This window comes from Dermacentor albipictus, unplaced genomic scaffold (assembly GCF_038994185.2).
Source record: "Dermacentor albipictus isolate Rhodes 1998 colony unplaced genomic scaffold, USDA_Dalb.pri_finalv2 scaffold_20, whole genome shotgun sequence".
In the NCBI taxonomy this organism is placed as follows: Eukaryota; Metazoa; Arthropoda; class Arachnida; order Ixodida; family Ixodidae; genus Dermacentor; species Dermacentor albipictus.
Genome location: NW_027225574.1, coordinates 1,684,554 through 1,703,459, shown reverse-complemented (window position 1 = coordinate 1,703,459; position 18,906 = coordinate 1,684,554). Strand labels below are relative to the sequence as shown.

Below are 18,906 nucleotides of genomic sequence, written 5' to 3'. Positions count from 1 at the left end.
GTCGTCGGCACTGCGGTGTACGTCCGGCCAGCCAAGCGCATAGAAACATCGCCGACAACTTGTTTTGCACGCAGCGTATCGACCGCCCCACCAAAGTGTTGTCTAAATTGCGCCATTCACGAAATGTGTAAAGTATTGTATCATGTATCATGCTAAGGGCAGCAAAGATACGAGGCAAGTCCAATTCGGACGACCGGTGAAAAGCTCCAGCGTATTGCGCGCATGCTGTACGCGCTACTTTTCGATAAAATTATTTGCAGATTACAAGTATAGATATAGGTATTGAAATATTAAGAAATAAACATTTCTTGCATCTTTAGTGGGAAAGCAATTGAAACGAACAAAGGCCTGTGCATTTAATCAGAATTGGACACGGCTTTCGCGGGTGTAATGAGCAGTTTCATCGCAGGGTTTCACTCCACGTCACTTTCACTGCCGATATCATTTCTGATCGAAAGGATAAAGTTATGCCTGTTTCTTATCATTGTGAGTCACAATCTGCACCAGCACGATAGTCTCAAAGCAAATACCGCTTGGTTGCCGGTCCAGTTGATAATTTCCTCGTGCCAAACAATGGATTAAAAAAAAAATATAGATTTTACGCCTTCTTCCTTATTCGCCTTAAAATAAGCTCCTTCGCTAAAGTATTGCTGCATCCTTTCCCTTTATCGGCTTTGTTCATCGGTAGAACGTGTTTGTTTTATGCTGCTTTCTGTACCTTTCAGATTTAGAGACAAAGACGCTCGCCCAGAAGATCAAGGAGGCCGAGGAGTTTTACGAGGAGCAGCGCGACGTTCTCACTATGCTCAACTGTTATGACATCCTCCATGACACGCTGAGGCAGCTGCTGACGGCGTCGAGCAGACTACAGAACAGGGGAGCTGTTCTCCTTGACGAAGAAAGGTCCAGAAAGCGGTTGACTGCGGTGAGTGATTGCTGTGTGGCATCGCGCAGGCGCGCAGCACTTGCGTGGCTCGATTACTTTTTATTCTGTACTTTTACTTGGCTTTCTTACATTTACTTTACTTTTTTTACTTTACTCGTTACTTTTTCATTTGAACTAATCTGCGGTATTTAAGGTGTCCACCATTAAGCAGTCTGAAAAGAATTACGTCCTGGAAGGCTGTGCCCAAGGCGTTTCTGTGCAACCATCACGAGTGCGAGAGATACCTTAAAGACGTGCGACGCAGCCTATCACTAAATGCATCGTAGTTACTTTGATGACAGCACGATAAAATAGGCGTCGATAGAATATTTATTAATTATGCGCATTATCGTTGAACTTCGCACAGAGCTTGAACCAAATAAGTACAGTGTGAACAAATAATGAAATATTTCCGACAAATCAGAATAAAACGAGGAATAACAGACACATTCTCAACCACAAAATAGGTCATTGCATAGAGACCCCATGATGAGGCACTATCGTGCAGTAATATCACATGACTTAAAACGAGTCAGGTATGTTTCTACTGCGTATAGTACAAATTACTGTTTTTTCTTTTAACTCCTTTAACGCAATAAAAGGACTATAAGGGCTGCCACATAGTATGTGGGGGTGGGTGGGGGTTGTTGCTGAATATATTTTACCACCTGTGGTTCCATTCTCTGGGAAGGTTTTCACATTGCCTCCCTTTATAACGAGGCAGGTGTGGCTTGTAATCAAGCCCGTTACCTCATACACACTGACAGAATGCCACAGATACCGCGGTGGGCAGTTTCTCACTTCCTTTGAAGTGTAATGGCACACCTATTTCACTTTTAAATTTTAACGTGCTCTAGGGATATCAATTAATAATTATTAACAAATACTGCTATCATACACAGTGAATCATTCTTCAAGATCACTAAAAAACTATTTTAGGGCTCAATAATAGCAGTAAAATACTAACCGTTACCGTTATATAAAAGCAACATCGCTGCCCGTAAGAGAACCGTGATGGAAAAGGGTATACCAAGGAAAACTTGTCGCTTTTGTCTAGCCGATGCAGACAGGTGAACTGGGCGTATAAACAAACGCTAGCAAAACAACAAAAGTGGAAATAGTGTTGCCGTGCATCAATAACAGAAGGGTGAGATCAAAACTGCCAACCTGGCTGTCATAGGCTCTACAGCTGTGCTTTTTTCGCAGGAGCGTTGCACCAGCTCCATGACTATATACAACTCCTATTTCGCCGCCAACTGCCGCGCTGTCGATATGTGTTTGTACAAAACATGAATTTAGCAATACTTACACGTTCACTTAAAAGGATAATTGCAATCCTAGCGTCACGCGAGGGTGCTACTTTTGTGCGCACGATGTTAGGCAGCCAACTTCGACAAGCAAACCAATCTGAGGTCACTTTCGCCTGACATCGGAAGGTAGTTGGAGGTATGCCTTTACGACGTCTCAATGAGAATCCCCACAGCAATTTCGGACTCGGCCAAATTCAACCATATTATCTACTTTCTCGGCTTAGAAGTTTTAGTTCAAAATTCAGCAATAGCAATATATAACATACAGAAGGACGTTGCGTCGTTCTTGGCTGTAGGACATAGATATACAGACAAATGCCATAAATGAAATGGCAGAAACAAAACTGAACACTGCAAAAAAATCAAATATTACGCAAAGTAATAACACTAATAAACAAACATCTACGACATGCTTAAAGGAAATGTTAATATCAGAAGCAAATTTATAAAGAGCCTATTAACAATACAAAGTCCTGAAGTCTAAAACCAAACAGGCACGTATATGTTTTATATCAAAGAAAAAGAGAGAAAGAAATATGAGAGAGCGCAAAAGAGAACCGAGATATACACAGGCTGGTAAATATAAAGAAGTATAGAACGTTAGGAGAAACTTCTTAGGTTCTTTTTTTAAAGGGGCACTGAAAGACTTTCCTAACTAATCGCAGTATGAGATCGTCTCACGAATTTCCTGCCGCGATTCCTCAAGTACAAGCGAAGTTAGAGGCAGTTATCGGACCAATCGGAGGCTTTCTTTGTCTTTTCATTTCCACTAACGCGCTGTAATCTGCACAAGGGAGACGGCAAGGGGGCTTAATGGGAAGCTGAAGAGTCTGTCGAATTCAATAAGACGCTCATATACGGATGCGGGAACCTTATAAACCACGTAGATCAAATTTAGGTTTTTCTTTTTCAAATAGGAGCGACGTAATCGTCGGTTGAAATTGCGCTGTAGCTCCGCCCCCCGTCCAATGCCGCGCGCTGCTGCTGACGCTGACGATGCGAGCGGAGACCGGAAACCGCGTTGTTGTGACGTCAACTGTAGTGTTTAGCTCCTTCGCAGCCTAATAATAATATTTGGGGTTTTACGTGCCAAAACCACTTTCTGATTATGAGGCACGCCGTAGTGGAGGACTCCGGAAATTTTGACCACCTGGGGTTCTTTAACGTGCACCTAAATCTAAGTACACGGGTGTTTTCGCATTTCGCCCCCATCGAAATGCGGCCGCCGTGGCCGGGATTCGATCCCGCGACCTCGTGCTCAGCAGCCCAACACCATAGCCACTGAGCAACCACGGCGGGTGCCTTCGCAGCCTGCGCGACCGTGCCTGACCGTGCTTGTTTCTGCGTGCGTGCCGTCGTAATCTGCTTCGATCGACCCTGCATTTCTTTGTTGGTGCGTCTGTGTGTATGTAGAGTGGTGGTCAACGTGCGCAGCATCAACTGATGTGGTGGGCCGATCATGCCGTCTTTCTGTGCAGCCTACGGTTGCACGAACACCAGCGGCCGCGACGATGTTGTCTTCCATTGCTTCCCACAAGACAACAAGCTTTTAAGGAAGTGGGAGGCTGCTGTAGAGCGAAAGAATTTCAAGCCCTGAAGAACAACACTGCTGTGCTCCAACCACTTCCGTGACGACGATTATCACCAGAATTTCCACTAGCAGGCTTTCTAAACGCAGCGCGAAAAGATCGGAGCAACGAAAACAAAGACGGCACGAGTGCGGACTGACTGATAATAACTGGTGTTGGAAGGCCTTATGAGAACACGAACTCGCCCAAACCTGGATTTTGATTTACTGCGAGCTCCTTCATGTTAGCACGCTGAACGGAAGGTGCATGTTTATTTCCCGCCCTCGACGCACGTTTCGTCGCAAAGCGCCGCGAATTTTCTATTTGCACGTGCGTTGTAAAACAGCCTGCACGCAGCTATCATAACGCAGTGGAAATGTAGAGTTTGCATATGCTGGAAAGCCGGCGCACGCCAGGACGCTACGCTCCCCCCGTCTCTCGCGCACAGCGAGAAACCGACCGTCTCACGTAGCCGACGGAATTCGCCGCCTTTACGACTTCGGTGACGAGTAGCGTGCGGATGGCGCACAGATGAAGGTCACTACACGCACTGCATGAACCAGGAAGCTTTTCACGCGTTTGAACCGTCTTTGTAGGTTGCCGACAGCTTTGGACAGAGCACAAATGCCGACGATCGCATCCCCGCTTACGTTCCACGAGGAGGCATGCAGGAACACAACACTGCAGTTGTTTGACCGGAAACGAGCTCACTAGATCGGCGAAAGATCGGCGAGATCACTAGATCGCTTTGCAAGAAACATACTCACCAAAGAGCATTTCCAACACGAGGAGATCCCAAGACTTCGCTTTCGTTCTCGTCGAAAGCACTGCTCGCACCAGCATCGTTTGCTTCTTCGAGAGGTCGGCTCTTTGCAATCGGCTCGTACATGTAGGGAGCAACGCCGAACTCTTCAGAAAAACGCAGCCTCTCTAAATTTTCTATTACCTCTTAATTTTCCATTACGGCACCAAACTACCTGGCACCGCGCTTCATGTGGAGCGGCAGCGGTCGGTCGCTAAAGTTGACGTCACGGGTCGCCCGACCAATCACAGGCGGAAATGAGACGCGCGAGCTGGGCGTGTCCGCTGCTGCACTTTTCGTCGAATTAAAATATATTTGCGCTTTCTTTCGCTCAATTTCGATACGATATTCGAATTCGGAGGGTTGAAAACCATTATGTACACATGTTCACTCATTTTTTCTGGAAAACCTTTTCAGCTTCCCTTTAAGGGAGCAATTTCCCGCTGACCCCGCCCTAACGTTGAATGCGAGACGGCGCGTGGTGGCACCCAGTGGCGGCTACGGTGTCTACGCTGCGCTTTTCATCCATGAGGGCACACGCAGAATGTGCAGCAATACGCAACTGTCATGTTTAGATCCGCAGCGTAAAGATGAAACGGTTTTTGTCTTTTATTGCGATGGCAATTATATCGGCACTCCAGGCGCATTCATGCCTTCGGCGTCGCCGCGAGGTTCTGTACAAAGTCCAAGGGCGATAAAGTCGTCACCGCGGGCCGTGTGCTGTATGTGCTAGTGAACGCGTGCGAACGTGAGCCGGCGACCGCGGCTCAATCTCGCGCACGCGAGCGAGGAAAGCGGGTTGGAAGCGCGCCGTCTTCCGTCGCTCGCATGGCTCCGGGGAGAGGGTATAGGAGGGGGCCGTTCTTTTCTGGCCGGCCTGGGCGGATGCGCGCGGCCGCCCGGGCCACTGCATCTTGAAAGCCATCTGCGGGGGGGGGGGGGGGGGGGGGGGCACACGGTCCGCCCGTCAGCTGAGTTTTTGCGGCTTCGTTCGCGTTGACGCGAGACGCGCAGCATGAAGGTCAATTCGCTCGCTGCTGCTATCGCGCTTCCTCCCTCCAGCGTTCAAGCAGCGAGTTCTGGCGGGAGTCGAGTGAGATGAGTTCATGTTTGCTTGTGCGTGAGTATCACCAAGCTTGCTAAATGTGTGCAAGTTCATAAGGCCCATAATAAAACTAATATCCTTACTTCGTATAGTTGTCCACTGATTCGCTATCGAAATCGATGCTTTGCCTTTCGGGCGAAACTCCGACTTTCTTGTGATCGCAGGTGTGTATATATATGTACTTTGTTAAACTCAAAGGAGCTATATTTGTATTACTGAGAATGTTCGCGCGATCACGCAATCAGCGAATAGTTGCGGGTCCATCTGCTTGCGATGAAGCTGGATGACGACATTACGGAGATAAGAGCAAGCGATTTCTCACTACTTTTGACACGCTATTTCAAATTCCTTGCTGCATGCACTGCAATAACATTTGGCTCGCATGTTCACAGGAATCTCGATAATAGCTCGGCAACGTTCTCTTGATGTGTTCAAAATGTGTTAGAAGAGCCTTTAAAGGTCGTTAATGTGTGAGAGCATCTTATGAGGAATAGTATGGGGTTCTTAAGTGCAACAGTCATAAATGGAGCGTTTTTTATCGTAATTGCTTCGGACTTCTGGCAAGATAAATTTTTGGTAATCAAATCTAGCAATACTTTTGTTCCCTAGAGATTCCTCTGGAATACAGGAAAATGTGACTTGTGCTATAACGTAAAGCTATTCCAAACTTTTCTATTCCAATTCTGCAATTAGTCCTCCATGATTGGTAAAAAACATTTACCTCTGCCGGTCCAACTGGGGCCAGATATGCGACGGCATTGCTGGGAACCTGTCCACCAAGCGTGCCTGGCAACTCCTCCGCCACCTTATAGATCCGACGCAGACAAAAACAGCGACACAACACCTTGTAACAAGACTCATCCACGCACACATAGACAACCCTGACAGCCTTATAGACACACTTCAAAAACCTTACACCTCCCCAGGCACACCGACTCGCTTGCCTCCCTACACAGGGCAGCCCAACCCCACACTCGACACGGACATAACGGAGACGGAAGTCAGAGCGGCCCTCCTGACTCTCCGTACCAGCTCCGCACCTGGCGCCGACCAGGTAACCAAATCTATGCTTCGTAATCCATCACACAGATTACGAACTACCTCAACCAGTGTTGGAGGGAGGGCACCCTCCCCCAGTCCTGGCGTCATGCGAGGGTCATTTTCATACCCAAACCCAACAAACCACTTACACTCCAAAACCTTCACCCGATCTCGCCAACCTCATGCCTCGGCAAGCTTTTCGAGCATGTAGTATTATCGAGACTCACACAACACATGGCGGAAAACGACCTTTACCCTCACAACATGGTGGGCTTCCGCCCCCATTTATCCGCGCAGGATGCCATGCTACAACTTATGCGCGACATTTTCGACCCCCTTATCCCGGGTCACACAAAGGCAGTCTTGGCTTTGGACCTCTCCAAAGCCTTTGATCGCGTAGAACACCATGCGATCATGACTGCCCTCTCGCCACTGAACGTAGGTGCACGTACGTACACCTACATTCAAGCATTCCTGACCAACCGCACGGCTCAGATACACTTTGGTCCACTCACCTCCCTCTCTTTTACTTTACGTAGTGTTGGCACCCCGCAAGGGTCCGTTCTGTCCTCCTTTTTATTTAATATCACCCTAATCCCCCTGGCCCGACAATTGGCAATCATACCCCATCTCAAGCACACCCTCTATGCCGACGACATCACGCTGTGGACAACCCACGGCAGTGACGGCGGCATAGAGGACACTCTCCAGTCTGCAGCCACCCTGACCCAAAATAATGCTGCCAGTATCGGTCTTTCTTGCTGCCCAGAAAAATCTGAGCTACTACTCATCAGACCTCGTAATCGCTACTCCCCATGCTCCCCCATCACGATCGAGCTGGACGGACGCCCAGTGCCGGAGGTTGAAACCCTCCCCATACTAGGACTCCATAATAAGAGTGATGGTAAAAACACCACCGCCATGAAGAAACTAAAGCAGATTGCAGGTGCGATTTCACACCTCATTCGCCGGGTTTCAGCCCACCACAGAGGCATGAAGGAGCGCGACCTATGTCGCCTCATCCATGGCTTCGTCCTCAACCATGTGCTTTACACAACCCTATATTTACACTTATCCCGACACGAAGCTAATGCCCTAGATGCCTTAATACGCAAGGCGTACAAAGTAGCACTAAAACTACCCATTAATACACCCACAGACCGACTACTCGGCCTGGGCCTCCAGAACACTATCATGGAACTTGTAGAAGCCCACCGACAGGCCCAATACATTCGCCTGACACGAACATCCACTGAGCGGCACATCCTGGACTCCCTGGGGATCCGGATACCGGCCAACGACCCTACACTACTCGCCACCCCACGCCACATCCACCGGGAGCTGCTTATTAAGCCGCTCCCGAGGAACATGCACCAACAACACCACGAGGCGCGCCGCCGAGCTCGAGCTAAGGCGCTGCATCGCTATTACGGCCCCGTATCGGAAGCTGTATGGGTGGACGCCGCATGTATGGGACAGCAAGCGGTTGCCGCCGTGGTAGACTCCTTCCTCTCCCCACTCATCACACTACCCCTCCCCCCACACACTTCCCCAGAAGCTGCAGAGGAAGCTGCGATTGCCATTGCCATCACCCATACGGAAGCCCGGTACATAATAACAGATTCAAAAACAGCTATACTAAATTTTGTACGAGGCCGAGTCCATGTTCCTGCTTTTTGCATACTGGACTCGCCCGTTGCACATCCACCCCGCCATGTGGAGCTGATATGGGTGCCTGCGCACTCCGGGAATCCCGGAAACGAGGCTGCCAACCTTTTTTCCCGAGGTTCTATTAACCGGGCTCAGATGGCCTCCGATCCGGGATTCACGAAGGATCGCATGCACTCTTTCAGCGATCTCACGCAGGCTTATAGAGCAGCACGTTAGATCTACACCCCACCTCACCCATCCCTAGACAACAGACATGCGACACTTTGGAAGTGACTCCAGACCCACACATTCCCCTCCCCTGTCACCCTATCCCATTACCATCCCTCTTTCCCCACCCCCGCCTGCGCCCTCTTTCCCGAAGCGTTCGCATCCGCCATCCATTTTTTCTCGCTTTGCCCGGCGGACCCTCCCCCGCGGGGCCTGGAGCACCTGACGTCGTGGGAGGACTGGGAGACCGTGCTCCGCTCTGAGGACCCGGCAACGCAGACCATCGCGACCAGCCGGGCTGCCATTGTTATGGACCTACGGAACATAAACACTTGAGTGGAGTACGGTCGTGCGGGGGCCCAGGGGCCTACGTGGCCCGAACACCTCGTTTAAATAAAATTTTTAACAATAACAACAAGACTGAATGCAAGAACAACCATTATTTTTCATTCGACGCCTTTTCCCCATAATACTCTGCCATTGATCAAACCTTTTCGGGCTGCGCCCAATTCGCTTGTCTGTCACGCGGCGTTACAAAACGGCGAAAATTCACCACTTCAAAGTGGCGTAAACGCTTTAAAGACACGTATATGCCGAAGAAAACTGATCTTTTTTCTCACCATCCGGAGGCAATGTTAAAGGCACAGAGCCTGGAAGATCAGCGAAGTCTGGTGGACCGGACCCGGGCTGCAGCATTAGCCAACGGCTTTCTGGACTGAGAGAGCCGCCCACCTAGGGCGAAGAAAGGACACTTTCTCGCTGTTTCTTACAATAAACGTTCATTCCTCCTCCTCCATCCGGAGACTGCCCCGTACCGAAAGGAATAGAACTTGGCTGCCAGCCGATTGCTCTGCATTAGCCACTCGGAGCAGTGGGGGAGCATGAATTTATTTGCGTATAATAACATTTTCCTGTGGCAGTATAACGTTATCAAGCCCTTTCGGGACGTATATAACATCACCTTGGCAACTCTTCTTTGCTGAGGATCCGTTCTTGAGGCATTTTTAACGTCCCATCGCACGCCGCCACAATTTTCTACCAGCCACTGCTAAATGAGGAGAGGTGGACCAACCGCAAACGCCGGCGCAACCCTCTTCTTCCGGTTATCTACGTACTTTCACTGTGGTGGCTCGGCCCTATCGAATCCCTATTTCATTTGAGCGTGCTCCTCCCCCCCTTTCAGCCATTTGTACAAGAAAATCTGCTCAATGTAGGCAGTACTAGTCACCTTGAAAAAGAAAAGTGACCTCCTATGATCGAGGAGCGTATTTGATTGGGCTTTTCAAACAACGCTGCGGGTTACCACACAATACATGCGTCGGCGGTTACGTAAATAAGCCGTCAGGAGATTGAAATAAAAACAAATTGGAATTGTCTTATGTTACAGGACCCCAGGTGAGTTATGAGGTCAAGAATACCGAGGTTAAATGTTACTAATCAATAGAGACTACCCATACCATCAGTTTGCAATAAAGGAATCTATCTAGAATAGTGGTACGCGCCGTGGTAGCTTAGCGGATATGGCGTTGCGCTGCTGAGCTTCCGGCTGCGAGTTGGATCCCGATAGCGGCGGCCACATTTCGATGCGGCCGAAATTGAATAAGACATGTGTACTTAGATTCAGGTGCACATTAATAAAGATCAGGCGGCAGAAGTTCATTCCTAATTCCCAACTATGGCGTGCCTGAAGGCCATATCGTGATTTTGGCATGTAAAACCCCACAATTTGGTTTTATTTTGGTATAATAAGGAAACGCAAAAGTTAGTACTTTAATATCCAGATTTTCTAGCATATAAAGTGGGGCAAGGTGAGTGCTGTACTTTCAGAGCAGGTAATGTAGTGCGAGTGGTGTGGGAATGGTATAAACGCAAAACATAGACAACAGTATGAAATGAATTAAATGTGGGCCACTTCTGATTACTACCTGAATACCATATGCAGTTTTCCTTTTAATTTTGTTAGTGAACCTCAATAAATAACAGAGCTGTATACACCTAGAAACGACCCGTTGAGCAGAAATGGTGTAACATGATGCACTAAATAAAAGAAATCTCAGTTTATGATATTAGTGAGGAGGCAGCTGTACTTAAAACAGTGTGGTAGGTGTAAGTTCTGTTTTTCCGTTAATGATGATTGATTGTGATTAAAATTCACTATAGTAGCATTTGCCGAAAACATGCAGCGCGAAGTGCTCTGATGATCACGTAGCCTAATAACTTAACGGATCAAGAACATATTGGGGTTTAAATTTACTAGACCCCAGAGAAACTTAATTACTCTTTTGGTGTGGAATGCATGTCGCAAATGCTGATCAATTTACTTCTGGGTCGTAAATAACCATGATGCCTCTATTAACGCCGGGTTGGGTGTTCCTAAAGATTTCATGTAAGAAAAATTCAGCAGAACTCATCCCATGATGACTGTCGAGTGTAATGCGTTAGCATTGAATCTATATAGCTGCGCAACTTATTTCCACCGTCGAACCGAGTTCTGCATGAGGCGTCTACTGCAGCGGGATTCCTCTTACGCGCTTCCCTAAGAACACTTGGCGCCATCTTGCGCTGCCGCCTCGAAGCCTGCGCGTGGCCTCCGAAATGCATGGTGCACCGGCGTACGCGAACGCAGAGAAACCCGTCACTCGACATTCGGGCTCCTGTCTCATGCTTGAATGGATGGGTGTACAGGTGGCTGGATGGATGAAGGAATGGATGGTATGGGCGTCCCATGTGGAACGGTGGGGTGGATTGCTCCACCAAGCTCTTATTATTATTTTGCCTAATATCCTACCTATGTTGAAATGAAAAAGGAGAAAAATACATGATGAATTCCCATAACCAAAATTTCTCAACTCCTATTGTGAACTTTGTTTTTGCACGCCTCCGTTGTTTGTCATTTCCCTACTTTTCTTCCACCCACCTTCCAATCGCCTCTTACTATTCTCTACTGCGGACATGTTTACTTCCCCCTGCTCTCGCTGAAACCAAGGGCTTCAAGGAGGCCAGTGGTGCCTAAATCGACCGCTTTGCTGATATCTTCACATTTTATTAAAACATGCTCCATTGTTTCCCTAGCTTTACCGCAGCAAGTACATGCTTCTTCCTTCTTATGTCTCGGTTTATAAGAGCGTATTCTAAGGCATCATGATTTCGCTTAGAAAAGTAATGAGCTTCTCTTTGAGTTACCATAGATTGTTTATTTCCTTATATCATTTTTTTCCTCCTAAGTAGTTACTCAAAGCAATTTCTCTTTGGCACCACCCATGAGACTATCTCACTGTCTCTTACTTCCAGCTTGACGTGCGTTGTTGCCATGTCGGTGACCATACAGGTCGCATACTCGCTGGTAAGCTTCCTAATTCTTTTTCTCCCCTGTTAGTCAAGGTTTTTCCTGTAAAAATATATGAAAACTCTCCCAGCCCATTTACTTCGTTCCATAGTCCTCAGTCGTTCTTCATAATCAATTTTACTGTGAGCTTCTCTCACTTCAAAGCTTGTCTAGTCCGTATCACCCTGCACAGCTTTATTTGTAGTCCTCCCGTGAGCGGCCAATGCGAGGCGTCCCACTGAGCTTTGGTTGACATCGAGTCCTGATTGTAGCCCTGATTTAAAGCAAACAAGCGCATTTCCATATGTAAGTCCTGGAACCGTTGCACCTTTCCACATACCCCGGAGCATCTCGCAGCTATTGTATACCCATAGCGCTCTGTGTTTCATTATGGCAACATTTCTCTTGCCCTTTGCTGTTATTGTTTTTTCCTTTGTTTCAATATATCTATTGCTTTTGTTTATTCGTACACCAAGGTATTCATATTCTTTTACCAGAGCTAATTGAATTGACACGGTCTGTTCAAGTTTTTCATTGAATACCATAACACCTGATTTTCTAACACTTAATTTCAAACCCAAATTGTTGCCTTCCTGTCCACAGATCTTAGCGAGGCGTTGCAAATCTCTTTGCTTGTTAGCTAGCATCACAATGTCGTCCGCATAAAACAAACCTGGAAGCGGCTTCTCTACTACTGTACCGGCCTATTTGTATGAGAGATTAAACCCTATACTACTTCCTTCTAGCGCCCTCTCAATCCTCACCATGTACATCATCAACAGCAGTGGAGATAAAGGGCACCCCTGCCCCAGTCGCTTATTGATATCAACTTTATGCTCACTTCTCATCCCTTCCCATTCAACAGAACCGGTTTTTTTTTTCTAGGTAAATCTCTCTTACAAGCTGTGTAGAATCGTTGCGCAAGCCTACCACTTCCAGAATATCCAGAATATAACTGTCTGCTTTCTACTCTTGTTATTTGAGTCCTCTGAGTTAGGACAAATAATTTGTAATACAGACGCCTACCTATTCTAAAGCTATTTTGGAGCTTGTGTTTGGACAAGCTGCGCCATCTAGTAGCGCTGCCGAGAAGTCCGCGCGTAGCGTCCGAGACAAGCAGCGTGGCGCGCCGGTGCCTACTAACGGTGGTAATTCTTCCCTCGCTTTCCGCACGCTCAGTAGCACATACTCAGGGACCCGAGTTGGAGAGACGTAGATTGAAGAGTGACACACGCCTAGTGCATTCATGGCGCTGCTCGGTAAAGCGTTGGCGTGAAATGTGTTCATCGAAAAGCTGCACATACCCATTGCTCTTGTTGCGTAGCCTGCTACGGCTTCGAGTTGCTGTCGTTGAGAAACCGTTGTGACGTGGGTTCGATTCGGCTCAGCATCAGTGAAATTTAAGGTATCTTTTTTGTCATTGTAGAGTGGCACATTCCCAGTGGCACATACCTAGTTACCCAAGTTAGCATCAACGATGTTAATTGAACAGCGGCACACACACATAATGGCACATTCGCAGTGGCACATACCTAGTTACCCAAGTTGGCAATAAAGATGTTGATTCAGCAGCGGCACAAACAGCTACTGACATATTCGCAGTGGCACATACCTACTTACCCAAGTTGGCATTAAAGATGTTGATTCAGAAGCGGCATAAACGTCTACTGGCACATTCGCAGTGGCACATACCTAGTTACCCAAGTTGGCATTAGAGATGTTGATTGAGCAATGGCACATACACATACTCTTCACACATTCGCAGTGGCACATACCTAGTTACCCAAGTTGGCATTAAAGATATTGATTGAGTAGCGGCACGAACAGCTACTGGTACATTCCCAGAGTGATCTAAGCACGTGTGAAAGAGATTCATTAAAACAAGCGCAGCCCGAGTCGGTGATCAAAGAGTTTCTTCGTCACAGTTGTACCTACCCAGTGCCGAATCTAGTAACCCATGCCGGCGTGACAGACCTTCGTTCAAAATAGGCAGATATGTACACACTGTCACATACTCAGTGACCCATATTGGTGCGATGGTTTGTTTCGAACACTGCTACCTCTACACAGAAGCTCAATGAACTAACTATCCAACCACGTGTGGGCAGGAAAAGGGCGAGATATAAACATACATAGAAAGGTACTGATACGATCTCGACCGGGTGAGGTGGGTCTTCACCGCAAGAAGCAGGAAACGACGATGAAACTGGGCACAGTGATGATGAAATAAAGTAGGAAAGATTGTATTCACTTCATTCGTACATGTCTCATTTGAGTCTCGAGCGATTCTGATTAACACGGGGGCCAGCATGGCCTTACATAACCCCTGGCGGTCCTTTTGTTGTCGACATGTTCGTGGGGAGCTTGTGGAAGAAAGTTCTGCCGTCGACGCTGCCCTTCGGGTTTTCTTTCCTTCTTCCGTCCATTTGTGTCAGCTCGTGGAAAAGGTGTTGACGCCCTTTCGGTCTTGTGGTTATCCACGTCTTCCCGGGGGAGACTGAAAATAGACTCTGCCGTTGACCCTGCCCTTCGGGTTTACTTTCTCTTGTCGGCCCCTTTGTGTCAGCTCGGGGAAAAAGGGGTTGATGCTGTTTCGGAGAAGAGGGCAATTATGTCGACATGGGGACGCCCGCTTTAACAGTTCTCACACTTGACAGGTCAATCGTACGGGAGCCAAGACGGCCTTAATTATCCTTTGTGGTCTCCTGGTGTCGAGCTCTTCACAGGGAGCCTGTCGAAGCATTAGTGCATTCGTCAGGCTCTGTCGTCGACGGCCTCCCACCCTTCGGTTTGCTTTCTCTTCGTTCATCCCTTTGTTTAAGCGCGGCGGGTAGAAGGCTTGACGCCGTTTCGGGGAAGAGGGCAATGATGTCGACATGGGGACGCCCGCTTGAATACATCTCACATCTGACAGGTCGATCATAACAGTGCAAACCTAGATAGCTACCGAAAAGTGTTTGAAGTACCCAAAGAATGCAGAGATATTAAGAAGGTATTGTGCTAATTGAATGGAATGATTTAGTGTCAGTAAGTACAGAGCATCTAAAAGAACATTCACCCAGAGATGTTTTAAAATGGTAAGCAAAAAAATAAGAGCGTGATCACTGGGGTACCGAGCGTGGAATCCTAATTTGGACGAAGAAAAATTATTAAATTCATTCAGATAATTTGTTAAGTGGACAAATTTTTAACCATTAGCTTCTCTTAGCTGGTTGCTCTATTTGCACCGTTGGGGCTGGCCTCAGTGTTGTGCTGATTCCGGATATGCTGAGATATTGCAGTTTAAAGCTCGCATGGGGGTAATACCGCTGAGTGTGTCATTGTGTGTGTCGGCATGTCACTGGGTAAGTGCCAGCGCAGTCACAATGTCGTCGTCATACAGTCGTCGTTATACTGTAGTCATCATAGAGTTGGCATCACGCCCTTGTCTCGGTACACTCATCGTCATCTTGTCCTGATACCCGTTTCTTCATGCTGTGGACGTTATTGCTTCTTCGTCATTTTAGCGCAGCTATGCTGTCGTCGTTCATAAGTGCTTGCGACGTGGTTGTCGTACTATCGTCGTCATGCATTCGTTGTCATACCGTCACCGGGGTGTCGTAATGGTCGTGCCATCGTTGTCTATCCAAAGGCTTTTGTCACACCATTTTTCTCACACCGTGCTCGTTATGCCATCGTCGTCGTGCAATCGTGTTCATTTCATTGTTCCTCATGTCATCGCCTTCACGATGTCACCGTTATTCTATCTTCATTATTTTAGAATCGTAATGGCGTTGCCGTCATATAGCGCCTGCGGCTGCGCCAGTGTTAGCTTACAAAGCCGACAGGTACTCGAGCATCGTAGAGGATCTGGTATAAACGCGAACGCTATAAAACATCATTTACGCTGAAATGTCAAGGAATAAGCGGTATCTTAGGACTATTATGCACCTCGGTGATCTGGAAATCGGAAGCGAAAACGCGTTGCTCACACCACAGCTAAGGCTTAAACATTTGCATATTCGATCGCAACCGTTCTGTGAGTTTTTCATCAATTTTGCTTAAAGGGACACTAAAGTGAAAAATGATTTCTTCTGCATCAGTAAATTACCGCTCTAAAACACCAAAAACACCACTATTACAACGATAAGACGTTTGGTAAGCCAGAAAAAGCGCAAGAACGAAATACGGGTGGCGACGCCTACTTATGTTCCCGCACCTGGGGGCTGTGACGTCTTGGATTTTGATGGCATCTTCTAGGGCCTACTAATTCTATATAGTGGTACAGATTGACTACATTGTGTTCTAAAGGAAGCAAATATTGAACATGGCAAGTTTCATGAACCTTTACTCAGCCAACGCGGCCCAAATGCGAAAACATACTTTGGAATCCCTGACGTCAAACTGACGTAGCGGCGTCGGGCTTTCGGCGCGAAATTCAAATACTGATACTTGGACCTTCATTTCCTCATCTAATAATCAAACTATTTTTTTTTAAATGACTGGCTGCAGGGTTCTCAAACAATGCTTCATTAGTCTAAACTGATTTATGGTTTCGCTTTAGTGTCCCTTTAAGAATAGCATGATGAATAAGGGACGATAATAACAAATTTCAATGTGGTAGCTTCTTCTTGAATACAGGAATATTCTTACCTCTTTTTATCTCACGAGGGAACACACCATGTTTTTTAAAGGGCTGAATAAAAGAAGGTACATCAAATATTATGTTTGCGAGTAATTTAAAGTAGGCAGAGTGAGTATTGTTGGGGCCGGCACTAGACACCTTGAGATCCTTAACTACTTCGAGAATTACTTCAGGTGTTAGGCGAACCAGGAAAAAAAATCGATTTGATATGAGAGGTAGGGCGAGATGGCAGCATCAACGCTATATATATATATATATATATATATATATATATATATATATATATATATATATATATATATATATGTATGTATATATTGGTATAGCATGCGTCCCCTTCAGCAATATCAAAGGGACGCTCACAATCACAAGTACATGCAGCATATGCATTTGCGCTGCTTTCTCGAACATTTATGTTTGAAAGATTGTAATATCACCAAGTTGGGGCAGTAGCAGCTTCGTATTTATTTTTGCCTCTTTAAGTTAACGTTAGCCAGGTTGTAGAATTTCTGGTATTGAGTTAAACGTCTTGTGCTATTTTTTTGCGCTATCTCTACAATAATACACTCCTGAAGATACAGTCTTCCAATTTGAGCGTTGTATATGTTTCGGTTTCAGATGAGCGAAACTTTGCTGGAGCGTATGAACGGGTACGACGGTGAGAGAAGCCTGCTTTATCTTCAATGGCAGGCGGCTGTAACCAGCCACTTGGCAGCCCAAGAATCAGCCCTGAGGACCTGCCAAAACCGGAGGCAAGAGGTACACATAAGCGAATGCTTTGCTTCTAATGTTTTAATTCATGAGTGCATTAAATGCTTCATGCATAATAATTCACATATTCGGATAGCGCTAGAGGGACTCCAAAGATGAAGCACAGTGCGGGACAAGGGCTAGTCTTTGAAGTAATGTCTACGGCGAGGCAATGCAGTGACTGCGCAGACATGTTGGCGCCGGTCCCTAAAAAATAACGAGAAGAACCTAACCAAAATGCAGGAAACATAAAATTGCTTGTGTTAATGGCCATGTGTGTGATCGCTAGTCACATACGTCATATTACGTGGTCGGATTCGCATATTCTACGTGTATTAGCTCCTTATTTGTCAGATTGCATCTTGCTTGCATAATAATTAGAAGATATGTCGTCCACATTTCAGCCCACTTTCTGCTCTTTCCTTTTATTCTCATTGATAGGGACTTACAATTTCACAACGATTTCAGACGTGGCTGTCCGGCTTTGTTGAATGCATGGACACATGGGTGCTTATAGTTTCGTGCTGCGAAAAATAGGGGCATATATGACGCTAAAACGTGCGTGCGCTTCAGACCTGGCTGTTCAGCCGGGATGGTGTATTTGCCGTAACTTTGTCCTTGCAATGCCACTGTGAATTCTTGATAACTCACCTTTGTTACGTCGATGCATACTCTCGCTTCACAATAGACGATTCCGTGGCTATACGTATATTAGAAGGAAAAAAGTTTCGAACTGTTGCGCATGGTGAGTCGTACCTATCAAGGACATCTATGCAGATGTATGTTCTCGGCACTGTGGCTCAAGACGCTCTGCGTATGCTCGGCCCCTCATGCAGCAGATCAGACAAACGCGGATAAATATGGATATAATAAGGAAATAAAGCAAACTTTGGAAAAGCGTAAGTGTGCATTCTAGGATCCACCAGAAGATAAAAAGTTGAGATTGCACAAGGATGACTTCTACTGCTTGGGTGGAAGATGTACCGGGAAAAGATAAGCGTCGCGAGTGAGCTACCAATCTACATTCTTCATTCGGTGCAACCTCATGATGAAAACCAAATATGTGTCACGACATTGCAAAGAAGAATGTGGCCTAGCTCAACCCTTATCGGCGCCTACATCTCCCCTGTCTAGTTGGTTCGACGGCGACCGACTGCGAGACATCCTGATGGCAAATCCTGGACCCTTGGATTATAACTGGTGGCTTTAATGTTCACAATTTTCTTTGGGTAAGCTGCAGAATTGATTCCAGTGGCCGGAAGCTTGCCGAATTTGCTTATCACCGCGAACTCAGCATCATGAATAGCAGCAGTGCAACGTACTTGGTGGCTCGACGTATAGCAGTTGCTTGGATTTGACTTTGGTGTCATGACGTCTTGGTCAAAACAAAATGTTCCATGTTTTTTTTACGTTGAGACTTGCGGCAGTGGCCATATTACCACCTACTTGAAAATCATGGAGTTTGGCAGCGCCTCCTTTTATACTTCCTGAAAGGTGAAGGGGTCAGCGCATAAGACAAAGGTGGAAGAGGCATACAAAGAAGTCTTGGCTGCAGTATTGAGGACCTGATTACAATTG

The 18,906-nt window shown here is 46.7% G+C and overlaps 1 protein-coding gene across 2 annotated transcripts in view; it reads left to right on the top strand.

Annotated features, from left to right (window-relative positions):
- LOC139052226 (uncharacterized) overlaps positions 1–18,906 on the top strand; it is a 723,436-nt gene that overhangs the window by 473,701 nt on the left and 230,829 nt on the right. For both annotated transcript variants that reach the window (XR_011509795.1, XM_070529323.1), the window contains exons 7-8: positions 726–925; positions 17,197–17,337. Coding sequence is in view for 1 of the 2 variants with exons in the window: in XM_070529323.1 (XP_070385424.1) it covers positions 726–925; positions 17,197–17,337 (341 nt within the window). In the remaining variant the exon portion in view is untranslated. The remainder of the gene's footprint in view (positions 1–725; positions 926–17,196; positions 17,338–18,906) is intronic.